Source organism: Neofelis nebulosa, chromosome 13, assembly GCF_028018385.1.
Source record: "Neofelis nebulosa isolate mNeoNeb1 chromosome 13, mNeoNeb1.pri, whole genome shotgun sequence".
Taxonomy (NCBI): Eukaryota; Metazoa; Chordata; class Mammalia; order Carnivora; family Felidae; genus Neofelis; species Neofelis nebulosa.
Genome location: NC_080794.1, coordinates 60,721,327 through 60,749,295, shown reverse-complemented (window position 1 = coordinate 60,749,295; position 27,969 = coordinate 60,721,327). Strand labels below are relative to the sequence as shown.

General features: G+C 35.7%; 1 protein-coding gene and 1 non-coding gene across 9 annotated transcripts in view; both read right to left on the bottom strand.

Annotated features, from left to right (window-relative positions):
- Positions 1-27,969, bottom strand: part of LCOR (ligand dependent nuclear receptor corepressor) — a 142,121-nt gene that overhangs the window by 36,842 nt on the left and 77,310 nt on the right. For 7 of the 8 annotated variants that reach the window (XM_058697325.1, XM_058697327.1, XM_058697324.1 and 4 more), the window contains 2 exons: positions 7,845-7,977; positions 3,068-3,355 (listed from right to left, as the gene is read on the bottom strand). The exons of the other annotated variant lie outside the window; for it this stretch is intronic. In XM_058697325.1, coding sequence (XP_058553308.1) covers positions 3,068-3,355; positions 7,845-7,977 — 421 coding nt within the window. The remainder of the gene's footprint in view (positions 1-3,067; positions 3,356-7,844; positions 7,978-27,969) is intronic. 8 annotated transcript variants of the gene reach the window in all.
- On the bottom strand, positions 10,217-10,321 carry LOC131494222 (U6 spliceosomal RNA). Its single transcript, XR_009253267.1, has one exon. It is a non-coding gene; the product is annotated as a U6 spliceosomal RNA (small nuclear RNA).

The following is a 27,969-nucleotide window of genomic DNA, read 5'->3' as shown; positions in this document are numbered from 1 at the left end:
AGACTAAAAATGACAAAGCAATAGGTCTAGTCAACCAGATACACTAGCTATATACGTAAGACAGGGTATCTTCCCTCCTAAAGTGACATACATTTAGCAAAGCTTGTTATATCTAACATCTCCAAGGGTTAAATATTTTATTAATAGGGCAAAAGAAAAGATACAGCCAGCCTACCACTGAAGACATTAGGATATCATCAGGTATTAGAAATTGCAGTTTACACAGTATGTAAATAGAACTATTAGACTTCGCTTTCGAAATGTGCCTTTATCAAAGCATATGAGATCTCAGTGCCACATCAGATTATAAAACCAAATTCCTCAAGAGCTAAGTCTACCCGAAACACTAAAACAAACATTAAAGTTGGATTCAGAAAATTTTATGTGACACAAATCATTTTGAAGCATAAGTTTATATGGTTAAGTTATATGTATATACAAAATAGTCTGTAAGATGAATCAGATGTTAACTGTGATTTTCATGTGTCCTCATTACTCTTTGGACACATCTGCAAAAAACTGTATATTTGAATTCAATCTTTTGGAAAAACTCTTCAGAGATTCAAAATTCCCTTCTTGGTATTTATAAAGGCAAGGTTTTTCAATTAATAAGCTGTTACAAACTGGTGAGCAAAGTTTAAGGAAAGAGAAGAATGAAATCGTCTTGATACTGATGAAAGCCTAGAGATTTAACCATTTTTTACTGAAACTAGAATAACAAATTCATGTTATCAGAACATAAAATTAGAAGACCTTCTTATCCCACAAAGACTTCTTTCCCTCATAGACATGTCTAGAAAAGAAAACTCATCTTCTAGACAACTTTTAAAGCTGCCATTTTGTCCAAAATTAACAGAGCAAGCTAATAATCAATGGCTCTGATTTTCAGCTGACAAGCAGAGAGGCCTTTCTATCTAGTTATGTTAAAAACTGCCCCAACACAGAACCTAAATAGGATTTGTGTCTGAGCACACTGTAACTCCTGGTTTCAGGCTGTTAGAAATATGTGACTGAGCTTGTAAACCAAAAATCCCACACTCATCCAGAATAACTGTTGTCCTTTAGAGTCACTAATATTTCTAAAAATATAGTTGTAATCTTATAAGGACACCAAGTTAACCCAATTAGACATCTAACAAGCAAACACACTGCTTAAAATATTTCCAACCAAAATATTTCCAACAAAAGACACTATTTAAAGACTTCCGAGCCTGTCTAATCATCAAATAGGCAACATATTTTAAGTCTACTTAAATATACTAAATATACAGTGGTTTCATTGAAAACACTTGAAAATAGATCTGGGAAATATAATGTTAAAATTCTGTTTCACTTGAAGTCTATACACTACAATCCTGTCATCTAGGTCAAATTCCTCTTCAGAGCATATGGTCACTACAATGTATCTCTTAAGTACAGCACCAACTAGAAATTAAATTAGACTAAGTGGTATCTTTGTTTGTTAATCTCTATCCTTAATATTTTAAATACAACCTCTACACTGTCATTCTCCTATTGTAAACCTGAAGTTTTTAATGCAATATTTAGAGCAGAAAGATTTTTAGGGGCGCCTGGATGGTTCAGTCAGTTAAGCGTCTGACTTTGGCTCAGGTCATGATCTCACGGTTTGTGAGTTTGAGCCCCATGTCTGGCTCTGTGCTGACAGCTCGAAGCCTGGAGCCTGCTTCAAATTCTTTGTCTCCCTCTCTCTCTGTCCCCCCCCCCGCCCCCCCCCCCACCTCTCTCCACGCATGCACACTCTCTCTCTCAAGAAATGAATCAACATTAAAAAAAAAAGACTTCTAATGAAAGCTACCAATCTTTGGTAAAGATAATCCTCAATAAAATAGAAAAGCACAATTTTGCGAATATGGTGACCAAAGGTACAATGATCAATGTGAACATATGACAATGAGGAATTCTACTAGGAAATCTCTGAGAATTTTGAGATTACAATTGCTGTTCTTTACCCAGAAACAGAAAAAAAGGAAAAGAAAAACTATTCAAAAATGTATTCTTTAAAAACCTTAAGCCAGTCCATTAAATGTAAATCCTTCTTAAATTACTTATAATAAGCAAAAGAAAGTCCTTTCTAAGAGGTTCTTCATACAAATTCAAACCTAATTTTGCAAAATGAACATGTATTTCTCACCAATAAATCCACACCTCTCATAACTTTCTGCACACTCTTAGGAGATATTCTAGGAAAATGAACTCTCACTAGAATAGACATCACCAATTTACAATCTGCAATGGGTCAAACAATGGCCCAGTTGAAATGCTCACTGCATCTCTGTGAAATTAAAAGTAAAAGGGATCACAACAAACCCCAAATATTTAATCTATTTAAGAGTAAACTTTTCTTAGATTCAAGAAATATTTGCTAGGCAAAACTGATAACCTTTTAACCTTGTCCCTTAATTAGGATCCTCACCAACAAATTTAAATTACCTTGGAAATATTCTAAGGTTAATTCATAATACAGTACATATACATATGGAGGTGCTTGTATATATACATGTATATCCATATACATATGGAATACACTGAACAACCTGCTGTGTCTACTGTCTTCCTCATTATATCTAACCCTAGGAGTTTCTTTTTTAAAAATGCAAACAATACACATTCTTGCCTTATAATTTCATTTGCAGAGTATAAATTCTACCTAACAAGATACATGTATTTCTCAGCTAGGCGCTAATTCTAGAACACTGATGATCAGGGGAAACTTAATTTTTTACAGGGGTTTTAAAAACAATGGATATGGCAATGCTTTGTAAAACATAAAATATTTATATAAATATCAAGTAACTTAAAGATCAGTAACAAGTGTAACCACCTAACTTTCCTGAGTGGTACACTGATCTTGACTACAAACTACTGATATATAATGTATAGTAGCCATTTTATCTGTACTTCTCTATGACTGCATAGTCAGGAATAATTTAAGAATCAAATTAGTTTTTATCCTATTGTTACTGGTGCCCTACTTGCCAATAATTTTCTTCTCCCCAAAATTAAAGTATTCTGATTGGACAGAGGAGACCTTGATATCAAACCATACCTTGTTCGCTAGGTTCTGACTGAGACTTTCTGACAGTAAGGTCCAGAGGTGAGTCTTGGTCAGCCATGAGAAGTTTGCTGAGCACAGGGTTCTGAGTAGTTGCAGCCGTGGGAGAGGTGGTGACTGGAGATGCTTTCGGCAGGCTTTGGTTCTTTGTGCTATTGGGCTGGCTGGGGTCCTGAGTAGAGCTATTTTTTGAGGTATATTCAGCAGCAAATTGTTGGATCATTCGCTGCATGATCTCACGGGCCACTAGGGGAATATTGGGGTCGGAGACCCAGGGACTGTCTGTAAACAAAGATTTATTTACTTTTAAACTGGGACAATGTACTACAAAAAAAAAAAAAAAGACAGCTTTCAAGCAAACATAAAATTTCATTTTTTTTCTTAAAACGCAATCTCCTAAAAATAGTATTCCCTCCCAGAATTAGATTTTTAAGCTCTAAGCTTATGAGCTGCAGATTTTTTAAAGTAAACTTTTCATAAAATCACTTCTAAACACCCCCCTCAGTATTATGAAATAAAGGGAAAACAAATAGTATATCTTATGGGCAAGAATCACTTACCTGATACAGAAATCTCAAACCTTTCTTTTATGAAATAATTACTTCTGTTTACCACCTATAGATTACATCTGGTTTTTCCTAGACCTTTCCTCAGCCATCTCTTCCTAAATTGTTGAAGAATGGATTACTCAGTTATGAGTACATAATCTACTTTCTGTCAAAGACTGAAGGCATAGCAAAATTGTAAAAGGAGATACTTAATATAAGGTCCATGACAGATTGGGGCCATAGCCTCACATTTTCAGGCTCATAAGAATCACTTTGAGGGCTTGTAAAAACAGACTGCTGGGTCCTATCCCCAGGGTTAACTGATTTAGCAGTTGTAGGGTGAGGTCAAGGACTGGCATTTCTACTAAGTTTCTAGGTGCAGCTGGAACCACTGGGCTCGGAGTTTAAAGGCCAGATCTCAAAGTTTAACACCATATATTTTCCATGAGTTCTTTAAATATACTCTGCCAATCATTAAACACAATAGCAAAGGAATTAATAAAATAAACTTATCAATTTCTAGTCCATGTTAATTTAAAAATAAAGACCATATGAATTCATTAACTCGTAGAACTTCTGGCACTGGGAGGGACCCTGAAGGTCAAATAGGGCAAAATAAAAGAGAAAATGTTTGGTATAAATATATCATCACATCTCTATCATTACCACACTCTCAGGGAGACTAAGCTTCTCAAGAGCAGAGATTATGTTTGTTTACCTCTGTATACTCAGCACCTAATCTTGCCTGGCATAAAGTATGCATTCATATTAGCTGAGTAATAAATGGATCAGTCAAATCAATCACCATCAAATAGTGTTTGTTTGTTTCTGTAGACAAATAAGGTTAATGTGTCTAAAGAGAAGTGACCTCTTCAAATCTGTATAGATGGTTAGTGGTAGACCCTTCATTAAAACTCTCCCCCTGATCTTAATGTTCCACCTGTGACCTTTACTTCCACACCACACTTCAGAGGTTTCAGAAGGCAGTTCCAGAAAACCTGAGTTTCTTTGGTCTTTTAAAGATCAACTACATAAGGTAAATTACTTTACCCATAATATGTTGGAGCTATAAGGTTGATTTATAAATTTAGAGATAAACTGACTCACTACAATTCAAACCTAAATCTCCACAACATACACATCATCAAAACTTCATGGGACTCTAAGAACAATTTTTTTTCCCCCTGAAAAACAACATTAAATACCAGAAGAAAGTCTAAAGTCAGAATATTTAATTCTCTGGAGTTTAATGAGGTTTTTCTCTACCAACAGCAACATTTCTGTTCTACCAAAAGTACTTCTAACCCCATGTTTCTTCTCTATAAATAGACTTGAGTGTGCTAGATGGTTTAAGAATCAAGGTATTCAAATAGGTAAGGTTCAGAAATTATTACAACCTTAAAAATTTTAATAAACATTTTAGCCATACATTGCTTTTTAAAAATCTCTACCCACTGAATATTCTTATTAATATTCATTTAACTTTCCACTTACGACCTATCTTCCAAATAAAAGACTGTATATAATTTCAAGTTTTATATTTTTTCAAGTTTTATATATTAATGTATCTTCTTATCCCCTGTAACACATAAAGAAAGTTTTCAAATAGGCAGAGTTAAACTAGATTCATAAATATATAGATTTTTGAAAAATCAGGGATTTTAGAATAAAGACCATAAACTGCTACCTCTGAGCTTTAAATGGCTGTGGTGTATCTTGCCTCTTTGTTGAATGAAGAACATAACCATAAAACACAATTCATACTTACAAATTGATGACATATCTGTCATATGAATTTCTACATGTTTTGAAAAGTTTCCTGAACACATTTCATTCTTTCACTTACTTAAAACACAACTTCTATAAATCTAGACATGTCTTGGGGAACATGCACAAGTGAGTCAAATAAAAACCACAAATCAAATCAAAATTAACACTACAGGAAAACAAGTAAATGTTACATTACAGCCACTTATGTTTTTAAAATGCAAATCTAACTTTTAGAAAGTGTCAAATTTTCTAACACAAGTGACAAAGCTGGAAAAAATTTGATAATGATAGTTGAAGGTATACCGTTCATAAGCTAAAATTTATTACTGAATCCATACCACAAAAGCCTACTTTAATTGCATCTATGTTCCTACTTAGCTTTTAGAACCTTTTCATACTCATTTAAAATACACAATTTGCAATACTTGGCAACAAAGTATTAATAACTCCAAATCTCTGAACTATTTATTTAAAATATATATATATATATATATATATGTATATATGTATACACACACACACGCGCACACACCCTTCAGACTAAATTGCCTGTCATATCTCTGCGTATTATATACATTTTTGGTATAACTTGAAGAGTACTAATGGCTTTCAGACATTTCCATGAAGATTAATATTTAAAAATATCAATATTAATACATAAAACAAGGGGGAAGGAACTTCTAATAGCAAAGCAATAGTTCTTTTTCTGAACATCATATGCCAGTATACAAATACACAAACTTAACTTTACATACAATTTCAGAGGATTCTCATCCCTAAAGTCTACCCTAAGGCTGATTCCAAGGTAAACATTCCTTCCCTCATGTATCCAAAAGTTTAATTTTAAAATAAAACTTAGAAGAACTTTAAGCTATTCCTACATGACAAAGGGATGGGACTAGCAGAGAAGTAGGCTAGAATTCTCTTTAGGAATATGCTTATGATTGGCCTTATTAACTCCCTCCAAGCAAAGACTGGATGAAAAGTGGTTTCTCCACATAAAGGAAGAGGAGCTCCTCTTTGCAGATAACGAAGATTGCTGCAGCAATAGGCCCGTGACTCATTCAGTACACATCCTAAAGGACAGGAGCAGCAGAGGAGCTGTAAAGATATTTTATTTAATAAACTGACAGAACGAGTCTATCATTTATACTTTAATGTGAATTACTTTAATAAAACAATCAAATGTTTATACAACTAAGAAAATTACTATTTGGAACATAATTTTAGATTTCAGGGTACTTAGGGGATGATAAAGTGAGCATGGGAGCCTCAGTTGGGAGCTTCACATCAGAGGGTGCTGAGGGTAATAAAAGTGAGGTGAGGGTGTACTGAAAAATTTAATTTTGCATAGGAAAAAAAAAGGTGTCACTGAAAACAATAATCTCGTGCGTTCCTTAATTTTATAGGACACTTCATACTCCATTTTGAAAATACTGACCACATTAAGCAGAACATCAGCTGGTTTCCAACTGTAACCAACCAATCAGAATAGCACTTTATCAGACTTCCAACCACTGTAAAGGCAAAAATCACCCTTCAAATTTCAGAGGGGAGGGAATTCCCAGAAGAATGAGGGATATAAACTAGAACATATAAAGAAGTACTGAAGAAAGCAGAATCATTGAGTCTGCTGAATATTAAAGAGTATTCAGGGTCACAAGAGATTGTAGGACACTTTTTTAGAACCTATCACAGTAACCTCTGTCTCGGAACTAGAGGAAAGACATAACTAAGGAACACAAATCCATTTAGAATTTCTTGAAAGTAAAGACTTCACTAGAATGGATCATAGAGGGAAGGAAGCTTTCTGAAGGTCTTGGCCGATGGTAATTAGGCTTTGTGAATAGAGAAACAAAATGTAAATCATGTCTACAAAGGTTTTAAGGAGAAAGTTAAATTGAAAAATATAAGAGGTGGAGCTATTAAATACCACCTCAAATGTAAGGGGGAAAGTTTTATTACATAATTATGAATTCCTTTCTCTGATTTTAATAATTGAAAGAAGTTTCAGCGAAACAAGGCTCTATAAAGGAAATAAATGCCTGTAAATCTAATTTTAAGATACAACTTCACATCTCTCTAAATGAAATTTCAGCAAGGAATCACTAAAATTTTATACAGCTTTATGGTTATCTGCGATGAAAACTGTCACTATGTATGTAAGAAAATTTGACAAAATATATTAGTACTGAGACCTCAGAATTGTTCAGACTTTCCTAATACTTTCAGGAACTATTTAACAAAACTTACATGATTCCATCACTTCAAACTGAAAAAGAGGGAAGAGGAGTTGCCTTAACCTATTCCAAATTTAACTTGACCAAAGGAATATAAAGTGTGTTATCAACAAAGAAAAATGTTTTGAAAAGTAACTCTTTTTAAAAATGACATTAAAATTAAGAAAATATAAGACAAGCAGATGCTAAATGCCATTCTTCACTAGAACCAACCTTTTCTATAAAAGACTGCATTGAGGAACTCTTCTGCTTGTCTCTCGAATCGAATGATTTTTGCTTGCTCTTGTTTAAGCAGAGCTTCTTGCCCAGCTCCCGAAGCTGGTTCATCCAGACCGACTAAGTGTCCCTGCAAAAATATTTGGTGAAATATTTGCACAAAAATCTTTCCCCATTCAGTATCAAAAGCACAGATGCAAAATCAAAGACAAATGTTAGTAAAAGATAAGACAAATCAGTTTAATACAATTAAAATATCTTAAAACTTAAAATCAGAATAAAATTTATCTCCACAAAAGTATAAAAGCAAAGTGAATGTAAAAATATACTTGGGTGGTTTTTATGTATCTTACAAGTTTTGTTTAAAACTGACAGATAAACTCTAATTAAAATAACATTACTAACGGAAGATTTTTCTTGAGCATTTAAATATGTCCGTTCTTATTACACCATACAGCAATAGTACACAGACATTCAACTCAGACAAAAAAAATAGCTTAAATCCTAAATACTATTTGAGAATCATGTTTGCCCTCCTAGTATAAGATGTTTTCTCCAGACACAAAACAAACATAATTTTAAAAGGGCTGTCAGAAGGGAAAACTCAAAAGAATGTATCCGAATTCATAATTCTGTGCCTAGAATATAATTCATAAACTGTAGCTTTCAAATGTGTAGAGTTGTGAAATTAATACGTTAAAACTGGCTCTAGAAAACCGAATTTAAAAATATACTGCATCACATGTTCTAAAGGTACACATTTCTATATATGCTTTTGAACATGCTTACAATATAAACATGTTAAGTCCTGATCACAAAGTTTCAAACTGCCACACTAGACTCATCCCAAAGACTCCCAGAATCTGCTCTCAGGCTGTAGGAGCACTAGACTAGGTAGACAATGCTTTGCATTTACTTCCACTCTTGTAGCTAATGAACAGGAGACTAAGTAAGTACATCTTTTAAGTGTTCTTTAAGTTCCAATGCATATAATTTACTTCAAATCACCACAATGTATCACCACAGGCATATATAATTCTGTCATGGAAAACCTGAAAGTACTTAGAAGTACCTAAAAGTACTCTAAAAAAGAAAATGGGGACACACCCTGACACAGTGAAAAGGAAGCAAACAGGGCACTGAAGGCACATTATAATCCACAATTTTCTCAAAGATTTCAAATACAAGCAATGACATGTGCAATCAGATTTTTATGATTTCTCCATTGTACAAACTGTGTCAACAGCACAACCAAAACATGTGTCTTTTGCAAAACACATTTAGCACCAATTCTATATTACACTTTAATATGAAGAACTCTCTTGCATAATCAAACGAAAACAATCATCCCATAAAATATCCATGAGACACGTTAAGTCTGCCACATAAAGAAAATATTGTTATAAAGTCATTATAAAAAACATTTTCATTCATTCACTCATTCATTCATTCGGCTTCCCCAGCCCAGCATGGAGCCCAACCAACACGAGGCTTTAACTCACGACCCTGAGATCAAGGCGTGAGCTGAGATCAAGAGTTGGACACTTAACCAACTAAGTTTATTATAGTTGTACTTGACAACTTTATTATAGTTGTATTTGCCAACATTCTCTTTCGTGGCCTAAAGAAATTAATTTTTAAAAATGAATCACAAAATAATGTAATTTTGATACAGATTTACCATCTGAAAGGATCAGGAACGGGTACTAATTAGAGACCAATAAAATCCTCAACTGTATTATATTTTATTTTATTTAAAATTTTTTTTCAACTTTTTTTTTTATTTATTTATTTTTGGGACAGAGAGAGACAGAGCATGAACGGGGGAGGGGCAGAGAGAGAGGGAGACACAGAATCGGAAACAGGCTCCAGGCTCCGAGCCATCAGCCCAGAGCCTGACGCGGGGCTCGAACTCACGGACCGCGAGATCGTGACCCGGCTGAAGTCGGACGCTTAACCGACTGCGCCACCCAGGCACCCCAACTGTATTATATTTTAATGGCATTTCATTGTTTAGTGATTTTTAAATTCAGACATTATATGGTATAAACTGTATTTAACCCCTCAGTCCTACATTCAGTAAGTTTAGTCAGACTTTCAGCAGGATATCTTTATTTTTCGTGTTTAAAAATGTGTATCTCAATGAGAGATGTTAGTTGAAGGACGCATTGTACACAGTGTAGTTTCAATGTGTTAAGCATACAGCTATCCCCATTGATTCTACACATACATTTACAAATACGTGTATCCTTTCCACGTCTTTCCAAGTTTTTATTTAAATTCCTGCTAGTTAACATACAGTGTAATATTAATTTCAGGTGTAGAATTTAGTGATTCAACACTTACATACAACACTTGGAGCTCACCACAAAAATAAGGAACACTTCACGAATCTGTATCATCCTTGCGTGGGGGCCATGCTAATTTTTTCTGTATGGTTACAATTTTAGCATATGTGCTGCCAAAGCAAGCACAGAATATCTATACTTAAACCATGCTCAAATGTTGCATTCAGGCTACTTTCTAATCTAAATCAACTCATAGCAACTAACAGCACTCAGTAAGGAAGGTGTTACATGTTTTTTTCTTGAATTAAACAATTAATTACCAATTTTATCAACCTGGACGCTGAGACCTTCAGATAACTTTTAGTTGGTTCATCTAAATTATAGTCACACCAATTTGTTTTGTTTCCAAACAGTTTTACTGAGATATAATACACGTATCATAGAATTCACCTATTTAAAGTATAAATTCAATGTTTTTCATGTAGCTTCACAGAGGTGTGGGACCATCACCATAAAACTTCAGAATATTTTTGTACCCCAAGACATTAACAGTCACTCACTTCCCATTCTCCCACTTGCCCCAACATTAGGCAACCACTGTAGTATTTTCTGCCTCTCTCTACAGACTTGCTTATTCTGGATATTTCACATAAATGGAATCGTGCAATATTCATGGTGTGTGTGTGTGTGTGTGTGTGTGTGTGGTTTCTTCCTCCTAGAATAATGTTTTCAAGGTTCACCCCATCGTAGCAGATACCTGTACTTCGTTCCTTTTTATTGCCAAATAACATTCCATTGTACTGATGTAGCACATTTTATCCATTCATCAGTTGATAATGACCATTATTTCTTTTTGGCTGCTATGATACAAATAATGCAGTCTTTAGTGTTTGTGTAGAAGTTTTTGTGTATTTTCATTTTTCTTGGATATGTATTTAGGAGTGGAATTTGTAGATCATATGCTAATTATATTTACCATTCTGAAAAAGTACACTAAACCATCTTCCAAAGCCGGTGTACCATTTAATATTCCCAACAGCAGTGAGGGTTCTGACTTCTCCACATTCTCATGAACACTTGCTATCATTTTTATTACATCCATTCCAGTACACAAGAAATGGTGCCTAATGGTTCTGATTAGATTTCCCTAATGATTAATAATGTTGAACATCTAACTGGCCATTTAAATACCTTCTTTGGAGAAATGTACATTCTTATGCTTTGCCCAGTTTTTAATTGGGCTCACCTTTTTTTAATGTTTGAGTTGTAAGAATTCCTGATATATTCTGGATACAATTCCATTATCAGATTTAAGATTTGCAAATATTTTCTCCCATCAATGAGCTTTATTATCACTTCACTGATGCTACCTACTACTGTTAACAGTACAAAGTTCTTAATTTTAATGAATCCCAATTTGTTTTTTGACATTTGTGCTTTGGTATTATATCTAAAAAACTAGTGGCTAGCCCAAGATCATTAAGATTTACTCTTATGTTTTCCTTCTAAATGTTTTATAGTTTTAGAACTTACTTTTAGGTATATGACCCATTTCAAATAAACTTTTGTGTATGGTAAAAGGAAGGGGTCCAACTTCCTTTGTCAAAAATCATTGGCTATAAATTTTACTTCTGGATGCTCAACTCTGTTCCGCTGATCTACATATCAATCTGTAGGCCAGAAACACACTATGTTGATCATGGTAGTTTTGTAGTAAGTTCTGCTATTAGGAAGTGTAAATCCTCTCTTCTAAGATTGTTTTGGCTACTCAGGCATCCTGTAAATTTTTACATGAATTTTAAGATCAGTTTGCCAATCTCTGCAAAGAAGTCACCAGAAATCTTGGTAGGTTACACAGTGAATCTGCAGGGTATTTGGGGGAGTAATGCCATCTTCATAATATTAAGTGTTCCAATCCACGAACATGAGATCATACCTTTCTATTTATTTCGATCTTCTTTAATTTATTTCAACAATTTTAATTTAGTGTACAAGTCTTAAACTTGTGTTAACTTTATTCCTAAGTATTCTATTCCTTTTGATGCTATAGTAAATGGAACTGTTTTCTTAATTTTCACGTTCAGACTATTCATTGCTATTGTATAGAAATACAATCAATTTTTTTAAAAATGCTGTATTCGGGGCACCTGGGTGGCTCAGTCGGTTAAGCGTCCGACTTCGGCTCAGGTCATGATCTCACGGTCTGTGAGTTCAAGCCCCGCGTCGGGCTCTGTGCTGACAGCTCAGAGCCTGGAGCCTGCTTCGGATTTTGTGTCTCCCTCTCTCTCTGACCCTCCCCTGTTTATTCTCTGTCTCTCTGTCTCAAAAATAAACATTAAAAAAATTAAAAAAAAAAATAAATAAATAAAAATGCTGTATTCTACAACCTTGTTGAACTTATTAACTCTAATATATTGTGTTCTGTTGATTCCTTAAAATTTTCCATATACAACATCATGTCATCTACAAATACTTTTACTACTTCTTTTGCAATCTGGGTAACTCTGATTTCTTTTTTTAGAGAGAGAGTGAGCGAGCAAGCGAGCATACAAGCAGGGGAGAGGGACAGAGGGAGGGAGAATGGGGGATGGAGAGGAAGAGAGAGAGAGAGAGACAGAGAGAAAGAGAGAGAAAGAGAATATCTTAAGCAGGCTCCATGCTCAGGGCAGAGGCCAACACAAAGTTCAATCCCATGACCCTGGGATCATGACCTGAGGTGACACTAAGAGTTGGATGCTTAACCAACTGGGCCAGCCAGGCACCCCTGCTTTTATTGCCTAATTGCCAAGGCTAGGGTTTCTGGTAGAACAGTGCATAGAAGTATTGAGAATGGACAACTCTGTCTTGTTCCTAATTTTAGGGGGGAAATGTCCAGTTTTTACCACAGCTGTGTATTTTTGTAGATCAGGCTGAGGAATTTCTCTTCTAGTCCTAGTTTCTTGGGTGTTTTTATCACAAAAAGGTGTTGGATTTGGTCACTTTTTGCAGGGACATCCATTGTGATGATCACGTGGTTTTTATCACTGATTCCCATTAATGCACTATATTACATTAATTGATTTTGTGGTGTAAACCAACCTTGCATTCCTGAGAAAAATCTCACCTGGTAAGAGAGTGTAACAGTTTTCATATGTTCCTTGATTTGGTTTGCTAATATTTCGTGGAGAATTTTATTGTTGTTATTGGTATTCCTAAGTGATTCTGCTCTGCAGTTTTCTTGTGATCTGTCTGGTTTTGGTATTCAAATAATACTAGTCTCACAAAGCGAGGAAGTCGTCTTCTATATTTTAGATAAATTTGTGTAGAATTGGTATTAGTTCTTTTAAAAATATCTGGCAGAAGGGGCACCTGGGTGGCTCAGTTGGTTGGGCGGCCGACTTCGGCTCAGGTCATGATCTCGCGGTCCGTGAGTTCGAGCCCCGCGTCGGGCTCTGTGCTGACAGCTCAGAGCCTGGAGCCTGTTTCAGATTCTGTGTCTCCCTCTCTCTCTGCCCCTCCCCCGTTCATGCTCTGTCTCTCCCTGTCTCAAAAATTAAAAAAAAACGTTAAAAAAAAAATATCTGGCAGAAATCACCAATGAAGGTGTCTGGCCACAGGCTTTTCTTTGATGGAAATTTTAAAATTACCAATTCAATCTCTTCACTTGTTCTAGGTTGCATTAGTTTCCCAGGGCTATTGTAACATATTACCACAAACTGAGTGGCTTAAAACAACAGAAGTTTACTCTCTCACAACTCTGGAATCTAGAAATCTGCAATCAAGGTGTCAACAAAGCCATGCTCCTTCTGAAGGCCTCTATGAGAGAATCCTTCCCTGCTTTTTCCTAGCTTCTGGTGATTTCCAGCAATCCAACATTTCTTGACTTGTGACAGCATTAACTCCAATTTCTTCTTCTAACTTTACATGGCCTTCCGTGTGCGTGTCTTGGTCTCCAAATCTCCCTTATAAAGACACCAGGTGCTGGATTGAGGACCCACTCTAATCCAGTATAACCTCATCTTAACTTATTAATTAATCTGCAAAGACCATATTTCCCAAATAATGTCACATTTATAAGTACCAGGGATTAGAACTTCATCTTTTTTTTTTTTTTTTTTGAGTGGGGGCACATAATTCAACCTGCTACACAGGTCTGTTCAGATTTTCTATTTCTCCTTATGTCAGTTTCAGTAGTTTGTGTCTTATTCTAGGCATTTGCTTGTTTCATTTAAACTATCTAGTCTGCTGATTTATATATGATTCACAGTAGTATTTCCCTTAAATCCTTTTTATCTCCATAAGGTCACTAGTAATTTCCCCTATCTGATTTGTGATTTAGTAATTTGAGTCTTTTTCTCTTGAGCAGTCCTAGATAAAACATTTACCAATTTTGTTGTATCTTTTCAAAGAACGAACCTTTGATTTTGTTAATTTCTCTATTTTTCTATACCATTTCATTTATTTCTGCTCTAATCATTATTATTTCCTTCTGCCTGCTTTAGGTTTAGTATGCTCTTCTCCTGGTCTTTTAAGGAAGACAGGGCACTGAACTAAGATCTTTTAAAATATAGGCAGCTGCAGCTTTAAATTGCCATCTAAGTGCTGTTGGCTACGTCTCATAAGTTTTGGTATGTTTTGGCTTTCATTCATCTCAAACTATTTGCTAATTTCCCTTGTGATTCCTTCTTCTGATTATTTAGAAATGCATTATTTAATTTCCACATATGTGTGAATTCCTCATATATCCTCTGTAACTAATTTCTACTAATATCATTCCTTTGTAGTGGGAAAACATATTGTGTACGATTGGAATCCTTTGATTTTTTTATGGCCTAGCAGAAAGTCTTTCCTGGAAAATGTTCCACGTATACTTGGAAAGAATCACTATTTTGTTCTTTTTGGGTGGAGTGTTCCTTATACACATCTGTTAGGTCTAGTTGCTTCAGAGTGTTGTTCAAATCTCTCCTCTCTGTTGATCTTCTGTCTAGATGTTCTATCCATTATTGAAAGTGGAGTATTAATGTAGTCAACTCTTGTTTTTGAACTATTTCTCCCTTCACTTCTGTCACATTTTGCTTCATGTGTTTTGGAGTTCTGTTGTTACATATGTAACAACATACATTGTTAGATGTCTTCCTAATACGTTGACCCTTCTATCATAAAAAATGTCCCTCTTGATCTCTAGGTTCATTGAAGTCTATTTCCCCCCAATGTGCAGCCTCTGTTATCACTTTTCTCAGGGGATGTGGTCTTGAGCATGCAGTCTCCCTGTCTACTGGGAATGACTGTGGGTTTAGTCAGACTCTCTGGCAGTTTCTTTCTCAGGTCTTCCCTTTACACAGTGCTCGCTGATCAGCCTGTAGCAGTATCACACACCCAGGCGTTAGCCTCTACTAGTTTGTTTCATTGGTGTGTTGTTGCCACATCCTGGGGCATAAATTGCACCAGTGTCTGATCCAATGAAAGTGGGGCCTCTTTGTAAGGGCAGGGTGTTGCCTTGCCAGTCTTTGAGGCTAACTCGAACCCCAGGAGGGCTCTTCTTTTTATCTGGTTCTCTCCGTAAAGCTTCTGACTGGTCTGCCATTTCACTTGTTGCTACTAGTATCATGGAGCTACCAGCCTCCTCTTAACTGTTCACCACAAAGATCTCCATCATTTTCAACAACTTTTTGTAAGCTCTGTTCCAAATAAAGTCAGTCCCCCTGAGAGAGCTACAGAATTCTCCGTTCTCAAGGCCTGCCTTTCCCTTTGCAAGAACCACTGTGCCGCTGCACAGAAACTGGAGGTTAGGACAATAACCCACTTCTCTCAGAGTGACATCTGTGCTTTATGACAGGGGGTGGTGGATCACTTGCCTCTCCTGGCACAGAACTTCTGCCTTATGAATGAGGCCTGACCTAAACCTCAGTATGCTCAATCTGCTGAGACTGGAGCACATTTCCACTCTGAGAAAAGGCTGAGAGAAGGAAGGCTTTTTGACCTCAGCTGCCTGGAAGACAGCATCCGCCACGAGAAGCTAGAAGGTATGACTGATGCCCACAGTCTGTTTCCCCTGCTCAGACAAGAGTTAGAGCTTCCTTCAAGCTGAGCGCAGGGAGAGGGTGGGAGTGGGTCATGGGTCAAATGCCAGAGTCCTGTTCTGACTGAGATTTAGTACGTTTGTTTGAACAAATCATTCTCCATTTGCTATATGCCCTTAAGATAATTATTTCCAGCTTAAATGATTGCTTTAAAATAATTTCACCAGTTAAATAGTTATTTTGCTTGTTTTTATCCAGAATAATAAACAGAGATGAAAAACATAATACCAAATCATATGATTTTATCAAGTGCATCTGGTCACCAAGTTAAAAATTTACAACAATGATGTATAAACAAAATACAGGCCATCCTCCCTTACTGTACATACTATATGCCAAAACTAAATGAACCAACAAGAACAAAAACATTCAAATGGTACAGAGCTAATAAAGTTAACATAACAGATAGGAGATCCAGAAACAACAAATTCATATCACCCCACCCCCAACCCCCTCCCCCACATCTGAAATTTAAAAGAAGTCATTATGTATTGTATGCCCCCCCCCAAAAATGATATGACATACTCTTCTGTAAATAAAAAGCCACTGTTCTTCCTTACAGTTATTATCCCTATTCATTAAAGAACAAGTTGTTGGCCCAAAACAGAAGAGGAATAAAGTTGGAGATACGCACTGGAATCTGCATCTCCTCGGAATTTGCTTCCTTCAGAATTCAAGAATTGGTCCTCCTACATGGGTTTGTTCATAGCCACAGGTGATTCTGTCCTATCAAATCTACTGTGAGTTTCTTCTTCTTTTTTATTTTTTCTACTGTAAGCTTCTTAAAAGCATATATATCTAGAACATACTGCCAAAGCTTTTGATTCTGTAGCTCTCAGGTAGGAAGCAGTCATGTTTTTTAAAAGTTCTCTTCAAGGGGCGCCTGGGTGGCTCAGTCTGTTAAGTGATCGACTCTTGATTTCTGTTCAGGTCATGATCTTACAATTCGTGAGACTGAGCCCCACTGTGGAGCCAGGTCGAAATATTCTCTCTCTCAAAAATAAACATTTTTTAAAAAGCTCTCTTCTTGGGGCGCCTGGGTGGCTCAGTCAGTTGAGCATCTGACTCTTGATCTCAGCTCAGGTCACAACTCCTGGGTCATGGGATCAAGCCCCATGTGGGGCTCTAGGCTGAGCATGGAGCCTTCTTGAGATTCTCTCTTTCCCTCTGCTCCCCCCACTCTCAAAATAAATAAACATTAAAAAAAAAGTTTTCTTCTTAAGAACTGAAAAGATCAGTATCATACTTTAAAATTTATTATGTATTTATAATAAATCTTAGTATTTTGGGAAGGCAAATCCCTACCTGTTATGTTTTCTAAAATGTCCTGGCCATTTTAACTTTATTTTTTCAGATCATATTTAAAATAGCTTAGTCAATTCTTCTCACCACCAACACCAGCTCCCCAAAGAAGACATGGTGGTTTTTGTTTTGTTTTGACAAGGTGGTTTAGATCTGAATAGCAATATACTTAGAAAGTATTTCAGGAAGTAGTAACACCCTTAAAAATATTCAGTCTTTTCTTTTAGGAGCTGCTTTACATTTACCCAAGTGAGCTATAACGGAGCTCAATTAAAATTCTGTTGTTTATTCATGTAGTTCCCACATATTTATTATTTTACATTTTTACTGTCCATATGAGAAGGAGGTTTCCTTAATTTTCTAACTGCTAGTGCTGGCATAAAAGCAGAAAAGTGTGTGTGTGTGTAAAAATTAATTCTGTACACAGTTTTTGGGGAAAGCGTAGGTTGTGTATCTTCAACTGCTAGGTTCTCTGGCAGCTTCACAACTTTGTGTCAATTTCCCAATATCCTTTTAAGGTAATTTCTTTTAAGGGGACTGTGAAGGTGATAAGGAGAGGTAAAGGAAAACAAAGCTGCAGAAGCCACCAACACTGTGTGGTCTGATGATCCATCACCCAAAGCAGGAAAGGAGACTTAATACTGAATATGTTGGGATCTTCAATAGAAAAAGACCTCAAGTTCTTTATTAAGTTTGGTTACCTCTACCTTCATAATCCATACAATACACTCATTTTATCATCCTTTGCTACCTTTTTGGGAATGGCAATAAAACATCCAAGAGACGTTTTCAAATAAGAAGTTCATACTTTTTCCTACAACTTAAGGGTTGCTATTTCTCTGTACTACTAGAAATGTTTAAGGAAATTCCATAGACTTAAGAGAAATGAAACTACAAAACATTTCTGAGGGAAATTTAAGATGTAAAGAGGATATAAACCATGATCATAAACTGAAAGACTCAGTGTTGCTAATATGTAGCTAATATGCTAACTGATCTACAGATTCAGTGCAATCCTAATCAAAATGCCTAAAGGCTTTTTGAAAAATCAATGCATTGCTTTTAAAATTTATACAGAAAGGCCAAGGACCAGGTTTAGCAGAACAAGTTTGAAAAAGAAAAACCAAGTTGGAGAACTAGTACTACTTGATTTTCAGATATAAAGATACACTGATCAAGACACTGTGGCATGGGTGTAAAGACAGACATATAGTTCAATGGCAAATAAGAGTCCAGAAATATACCCACAGGCATACTGTCAACTGATGCAACAAAGATGCCTAAGAATTCAATAGGGGTTAAGAAGGTCTTCTCAACAAATGGGTGTTAGAACAACTGGATTACCTTATGCAATATAGTAAACCCCAACACTTCAATAACACCATGTAGAAAAATTAACTAGGAACAGATCAGGTACCAAAACACAAGAGTCAACACTAGCAAGCTTCTAAAAGAAAACATGAGAGTTTTGTGTGTGTCTGACACTGGATTGAGCAAGGATTTCTTGAACAGAACATAAAATACATGAATTTTAAAAGAAAAAATTGGCAAAAGGTTTTATACAGAATGTATAAAGAACTATTACCACTTAGTAAGTTTTAAAAATGGACAAAAGATTCAAACAAATATTTCACATAAGAGGTATAAAGATGTTCAACATCACTAATCAACAAGGAAATGAACAATAAAATCACAGTGAGATACCACTATAGACCCACCAGAATGTTTAAAGTTAAAAAAGACTGACAATATCAAATGTTGGCAAAATGGGAAACACTGGAATTCCTATACGTTGCTGATGGAATCAGAAAACGGTTAAGTCAATTTGGTGAACCATATAATAGTATAAGGTTAAATATACAATGATACTACCACCCAGTAATTTCAATTCTAGGCATTTATTCCAGAGAGATGAAAATATATGCCCAATGGGGCAACTGGGTGGCTCAGTAGGTTAAGAGTCCGACTTCGGCTCAGGTCATTGATCTCGCAGTTTGTGAGTTCAAGCCCTGTGTCAGGCTCTGTGTTGACCTGACATCTCAGAGCCTGGAGACTGCTTTGGAATCTGTGGTTCCTTCCCCCCGCTCATGCTCTGACTCTCTCTCTCAAAAAATAAACAAACATTTAAAAAAATAAACTAATCTTTAAAAAAAGAAAATATACGCCCAAAGACTTATATGTAAGTCTAATATATTAGCCAACATCTGGAAACAATTTAAAAGTCCAAAAGAAAGTGAACTGCTATGGGGACCTACTCAGCAATAAAAAGGACCAAGAGTATATACAAAAATAAGAATACCAAAAAATTATGTTAAATGGAAGAAGTCAAATATGAAAGACTACACAGTATTTCACTCCTATTATATAAAACTCTAGAAAAGGTAAAACTAATAGTGATTGCCTTAATTGGGTGTCCAAGAAATGGACTGACTACAAAGGGACATGAGAAAGCAATTTAGGGTGAGAACTGTCCTGAACCTTGACTGTGCTGGTAGTTACACAACTGTATACATTTACCAAAATCTATTAATCTGTACTCTTAAATGGTAAATTTTATTATATACAAATATTGCCTCATTAAAAAATCATTAAAACATAGGTTCAGGGTATTTAAGATACTAGATACTGAACGGATCACTGAATTTTGGCTCTTGTTGAACTAACCATTTGGAAATCAAACAAATAATTCTTACTTACATTTTCAGAGTCACAAAGAAATGTGACACTTATTTTCAAAACCTCATATGAATGTTCTTCTCTCAAGCAAGCATACTTTTAGTATCTTTCACTTGCTCTCTACGTTTTGCATTGTATTTTGAATAGATACAACTAAACAGTCACCATGAATTGTTGGCATTTCACTATTTTTGTTCTATCCTTAGATCCAAATCAAGATAAGGAGGTTGATCATTGTGCAAAAGCTGGTCTTTGTTAATCAGGTTGTATGCAGACTGGCCAAAAAGGGGGATACGCGTATCATCCAAGGAATCAGATCCCCTTAGAAAAATGGAATTCAGTATTGCAGCAGGGAAAAGACATGATGAACCCAGAATATCTTGTTGTATCAGAAAGTATTAAAGTGCTCAAAAAATGATGGGGACATGTCAAAAGGATATACTAGGTGGTTTGAAACGGCTCCCATTAACTGAATCTGGGATACTGGATAACATATTTGAACAGAGTAAGAATCTTGACTTCAAAATGACAGAGGGAATAGGAAAACTCTTCTTCACAGTATAAAGCCAAATGAAAAAATACAGAAGAATAATTAGAAAAATCACCATTTCAAGCCATCAGAAAAACGATTCCAGCAAGAAATTACCATCAACACCAAAATTGAAGTGGATGAAGGTTTAGTAAAAAAGAGATATCTATGTAGTCTCAAAAGTATCTCTTCAAAAATTATTAATTACAAGAGGGAAAGAAGTACATACCATTTCAGTGGAAAAACCTAGTGAACATCAACCTTGTCAAGGGATCGAAATAAAAACCACCACTAAACTAACATCGTGTGCTTCACAATGTGATCATTCTACTGTTAAGGATAGAACACGACTTATTTAATATTCCTGCTAAAAGATCATGGCCTGAATTTAATCATGAAGAAACATTAGAAAACCTAAATTGAAAAACATTCTACTAAACAAATGACCTGTACTCTTCCAAAATGTCAGTGTCATTAAAAATAAGTAAAAGTTTGAGGAACCATTCAAGATTAAAGGAGACTAAAGAGTAGAAAATAAAATCTGATGAGTGATCCTAAATTTTGAACTAAAGGAGGGGGTGGGGGGGGGGTAGTCACTGGGACAACTGGTAAAATCTGAATGAGATTCACAGGTTAAATATTCCATTGAAGTTAACTTTCCTGATTTTTGGTAACTGTACTGTGTAGTTTAGTAACTGAACACCCTAATTCTTAGGAAATAGGGAAATACACAAGGAAATATTTAGGAATAGAGATATATGAGGGGTATGATGTCTATAACTCATTCTGATATGGTTCAGGAAAATCTGTGTATGTTATATGTGTAATATCTCTGAGACAGAATGAATGAGAATAGTAAGGCAAATGTGGCAAAATGTTAACAACTGGTTATCTAGGTGAAGGGTATATAAAAGTTTTTATACCACTTACAACCTTTCTATAAATGTGAAACTATTTCAAAGTAAAAAGGCAGGGTGGACAAATGTTAAGCCATACTTTTCTCCCACAAATATGCCAGATCTCCCTTGTCTCTCTCTCTCAACCTCTCCTTCACAACCCCACCTGTCTTGCCATTAAGCTGTATGTGCTTGTGTTATGAGTTGTTCTGATACACAGAAGAAAAGCAAACAGAATAACAAGATAGGGCAATTAACAACTTTCAGGCTTCTCTTAGTAACTCAACAAACTGATGAAGATACTCAAAAGAGAGTAAGACATTTTCTACCAAGGGCCAGAGAGTAAATACTTTTGGCTCTAAAGGATATATATAGTCTTTGCTGCATCTCCCCCTCTCCCCCTTTCACTGTTCCCCCGCCCCCCCCCCCCAAAACCAACTCTTCAGCCTGTAGGCATTACAGAAACAGGCTGTGGGTAGATTTGGAGATAGGACATAGTTTGCTGACCCCTGATAGAATTATTAAATTTCTCCAAGAACTGTAACAAAAGTAGTTCCACTGGTCCCTGAAATAGCAAGGATGTTATTGAATAAATAAAGCAACAAAAGCATGTCAGCTTGGAAGTTCGTTCTTAGGGCAATAGTTAATAAAAATTAAACTTTAAACAAAACACAAAGATTAAGATTCCTTAAAGTTTCTTTTGTAACTCTACTATTTGTCACCTTACGAGTTTTGGTGTTTTGGAGGGTAAGAATGGGGAAGGACACTTATATAAGTTGCTGATTTTATGAGAAAGAACACTTCAGGAAAGGAAATGGAAGAAATAATGACAAATTTCACTTGGGAAAGGTTAGGATGGCTTAGACTTCAGGAGTGTGATACAAAACTGAGGGGGTAACATTTTAGGGCCATCCCTATCTAAATTCAAGACCATTCCTCATCTGTACGTACATGTGTTCTCCAAATTTAAGTGATTTTTTAAAAATTCATACAATATGGTATAGAAAACCTAGGAATTAGAAGCATGTGCATGCATGCAAGTTTTGTAATAATTATGTTAGCAAGCCTACCCCAGTAGATCATGGGCCTGTATCTACATCCATGTCTGCTACCCATGGCTTAGTGACATTTCAAGCAATGAACTAAAAAGAGCTGACAAGATGCAACTCATTGATTTAAATGCCACTCTCCTACATCTTATTATTTTAAATGCCAGCAAGTCTTAAGGAAAATGGCTCCACCACTTTAAATGCTCATACTCTTTAAGGTCAGTTATCTAAAAAGAAACCTTACTTCATGTAAATTATTGCTTTTTACATTAACAAAATAAAAATTGTGCTTAATGCAATTTTTACCATATGTCAATTTTGTTAAGCAAACCATCAAGCTAAAGAATAGAAAAAAACAAAGTTCAAAGCTTGAATACACACCAGGAGTTAAATATGGTATTCAAAATATACAACAAAACTACCATGAATGACTCTTATCAGTACATCTGTTACTACTTTTCATGCAAATTAAGCCTAAAATGTAAGTGGCAAATGACTATTACTGCTCTGCTTAATTCACCAGCATCTATTATCAGCATTTGCAGTTACAGCTTTTTCTCCCTTATACATGTACAGTTATTAAAAATACTACAAGACAAATGCAAGTTACCTCCACAGTCAAGAGCATGGGTTTCCTATATGCTTCCACTGGCTAGAAATTAAGTTTATACTATCCCCATTCTTATCCACAACCCAATCTCAATCCAAAAACTTCCTGAATTTCGATCTGTTCTCCATAATGACTGTGGATGTCTCCAGATGCCCAAGACCATTATAAATAGAAGGGATATCCAACTGCATATTTGAGGCAGTGGTATTATAAAAGCCTAGCTAAGGGTAATCTTGCCTTTTTCTAAACTTTTATAGCACTTTATCTATACTACTCTGACTGTACTAGTTTTATAACCTGTATTATAATTATGTGGTGTGGGTGTGTGTGTGTGTGTGTGTGTTACTTACCTCCTCCACTAGACTATAAATTTCTTGAAAAGAGCATCTGTGGCTAAAACCTCCTTTTAATCATTCACAGTACCTTTATTTCAACCACAGTAGCTGGTGCTTTTGAAATAATATAAAAGTAAAATATACAGCTATTGATTTTAACTTTAGAAATAAGGAACTGACAAAATTTTTTGAAAGAAAAAAAGGCAGACTTAATTGTTAAGATCTCAATACTACCCAAACTATCTACAGATTTAAAACATAACCCTTATCAAAATCCCAATGGCATTTTTTGCAGAAATACAAAAATCCATCCTAAAATTCATATGGAAACTCAAAGGACCCCAAATAGCCAAAACAATCTTGAAAAAGAAGAAAGTTGGAGGTATCACACTTCCTAATTTCAAAACATACTATGAAGCTACAGTAATCAAAGCAATAGGTACTGGCATAAAGACAGACACATAGAATAATGGAACAGGAGGGAGAGCTCAGAAATAAACCCTCACATATATGATCAAATGATTATTTTAAGTTTATTTTGAGAGAGATACAGCACAAGCAGGGGAGGGACAGAGAGAGAGAATTCCAAGCAGGCTCCACTCTGTCAGCTCAGAGCCCAATGTGGGGCTCAATCCCACAAACCAGATCATGACCTGAGCCAAAATCAAGAGTCAGATGCTTAAACTGACAGAGCCACCCAGATGCCCCCCTATGATCAAATGATTTTTGACAAGAGTGTCAAAACCACTTACTGGGAGAAGAGACACTCTATTCAACAAATGGTATTGGGTAAAATAAATATCCACATGCAAAAAAGCATGAAGCTGGATCCATACCTTATACCACACACAAAAATCAACTCAAAATGGATCAAAGATTTAAAACTATAAAACCCTTAGAATAAATCCTTATAGCAGGATAAGCTTCATAACACTAGATTTGGTAATGATTTTTTTTAAATATGACACCCAAAGAACAGGTAACAAAGGTAAAAATAGATAAACTGGACATCAAAATTTTAAAAGCTTCCATGCATTGGGACGTCTGGGTGGTTCAGTTGGTTAAACGTCTGACTCTTGATCTCGGCTCAGATCATGAACTCACAGTTCCATGACTTCAAGCCCTGCCATCGAGCTACGCACTGTTAGTGTGGAGCCTGCTTGGGATTCTTTCTCCCTTTCTTCTGTCCATCCCCTGCTTACACTCTCTCAAAATAAACTTTAAATTAAAAAAAAAAATCTTCTATGCATAAAACGACACAGTCAAGAGAGTAAAAAGATAACCTACAAACTGGGAGAAAATACTTCAAATCATTATCTGATAAGGGCTTAATATTTAGAAAGAACTCCTACAACTCAACAAAAACAACAAAAACCAATTCGATTTAAAAATGGGCAAAAAGACTTGATAGACATTTCTTCAAAGAGCATGTACAAATGGCCAACAAACACATGAACAATCACTAATCATAAGGGAATACAAATCAAAACTACAATGAGATACCACTTCACACCCATCAGAATGGCTACTATAAAAACAAAAAAACAAACAGAAAATAACAAATGTTGGCTAGAATGGTGGATAAATTAGAATTTTTATGCACTGTTGGTTAAGAATGTAAGATGGTACAGCCGATGTGAAAAGAGTTTGGTGGTCCCTCAAAAATTAAAAATAGAGGGGCGCCTGGGTGGCGCAGTCGGTTAAGCGTCCGACTTCAGCCAGGTCACGATCTCGTGGTCCATGAGTTCGAGCCCCGCGTCAGGCTCTGGGCTGATGGCTCGGAGCCTGGAGCCTGTTTCCGATTCTGTGTCTCCCTCTCTCTCTGCCCCTCCCCCGTTCATGCTCTGTCTCTCTCTGTCCCAAAAATAAAAATAAAAAACGTTGAAAAAAAAAAAAATTTAAAAAAAAAAAATTAAAAATAGAACTACCACATGACCCAGCAATTCCATTTCTGGGTATACACCCAAAAGAATTGAAAGCATGGTCTTGAAGAAGTATTTGTACGCCAATGTTCACAGTGGCGTTATTTACAAAAGGTGGAAGCAACCCAAACATCTATTGTTGGTGAACAAACCCAAATGTCTATTGTTGGATGACTAGATAAACATAATGTGGTACATACATACAACGGAATATTATTCTACCTTTAAAAAAAGGGAAACTTTATGATATATGCTTCAACATAGCAAAGCCTTGAGATGTTATACTAGGTAAAATAAATAAGCCAGTCACAGAATGACAAATACTGCATGATTCCACTTATACAAGGTACCCACAATAGTCAAACTCATAGGACAAAAAGTAGAATAGTGATTGCCAGGGGCTGGGGAAGGGAAATGGGGAGTTACTTAATGGATATAGTTGCAATTATGTTAAGATAAAAAGAGTTCTGGAGATTGGTTGCAAAATACTGTGACTATACTTAACACTACTGAACTATATACTTAAAAGTGGTTAAGACATTAAATGTTATATTAATGTACATTTTAGCACAATACCAAAAAAAGCAGTATGAAAGGCACAATCTGCAGCTAAACGCAAACAACTGCAAAAGGGACAGAAATCTAATACAGAATAGGGGAAGAAGAAATGTTTTACCCCTCACCAAAGATTCACCTACACGTATTCCAATCACCATATACATTCAGAAATCCTATCAATAGTATTCAGCTCAGATGTCTTATTTCAACTCCATTTCCACAGCTCTATTAGACACTTCCAATTAAATGTTCACTTTCACCACAAACTGCTTTCAGCTAATAACCTCATTATCCTCACCATAAAAACTGGTCACCACACTTTTCCTCTTCTCAGTTCTCAACTTCTGTTAATCCACCAGCTAAGTCATCCTGGAAAACCTAACAGCAGTAGTATTTCCCTCTCCTTTATTTATATACTCACATAATCGCTAAGTTTTAACACTTTATTCTAGATTCCTTACATACATCCCTTCCTTATTCATCTTTATAGCTACAATCCTAATTCAGGCTAATTTTCTGGATTAGAAGAGCCTTCTATAATTTTCTCACTATAAATTCCTCTGTATTACAACCTAAAAATGACTACCAAACCAATCATTCTAAAACACAGAGCTCTGTAAGGTTCAGGATAAGTTCTATCTCCTTGATTAAGCAACTCCAGTGCATCTTCTTCATCTCTCAAGTACTACAGTACTTACATTTTCTTGTACTATCCGCTATCTTTTTGAATATTATACAGGAGAATAAAGGAGGGGGTTTTACTCTTAATGTTTCCTACCTACATCAGAGCTTTGGTTCTGGGCATGTCCGATGGATGATTTAACTCTCCCTAATTTAAATCTCCTTTAATTGCTTTAGCCACCCATGATCTCACCAACAGCCAGCCCATAAGGAGGGATCAGTCTTTTACTTCTTTGGTAGACTCTCTGGCCTACCACAGATCTAGACATTTAATAAACCAAATGATAAATCTGTTAGCTCTGACCACATAAAATTGAACACAACTGGGTTAATCACCAATTAATAGTTTACTGAGGCCTGTTTGTTCAAGGGAAAAATCCACAGATTGGGAGTTCAAAAAAACCACTTCGATATTTAATGGGATCCTGGATTGAGCACTGATTTCACTGAGTCAAGTGGTTTTCCTTAATCTTTGAAAATAATCTATATAAAAGGACTCTGGAAGTACAACAAGGTTAAGTCTCACAATCTAGATTTGTACAGTTAATGGAGTAATTAATTAATCATGTACTGACTTGTGGTATCCAATTAAGTCTGCTGTGCATCTATTGAATTATCATAAATAACCTTTAAACTTTTCATATTTGTTTTCTTTCTCACCCCTAATAGATGTATACTATATTAATATATTTTTCTTCCACAGGTCCTTTTATACAATAGGTACTATGAATACTTACTGATTTGTGGTACCCTGAGACAAGATGACATTCCTATCAAGAAGCATTGAATACACCCAAGCTAATACACTGGACATAAATACATGTTGTGGAATACGAGAAAATAGTAACTAGATTCACCATCTGCTCTTACTATAAACTTTCAAAGTGCTAAAGTAGCAATAAAAATTAAAATGTTAAAAGGATGTATCTAAACTTTTAATTAGCATGTACTCATGAAACAGAACAAATTATGAATGTTCATAATGAACACAACATGATAGACTAATGATAAACATGAAAAGAATCTTATTACGTGATTCTTTAGCTAGCTGGGCAATGAAGGATATCTGTATGATTTGCCTCCAACCTTGTGAGTATATCCAAAATTAAGTGCTCTGGCTCCACCTAGAACATGCCTCTCTCATAACTGCCTATGTATTCTTCAAGTCTCATCTTCTTAAAACACCTTCCTAAAATGCTAGTCAAATACTAAACTTA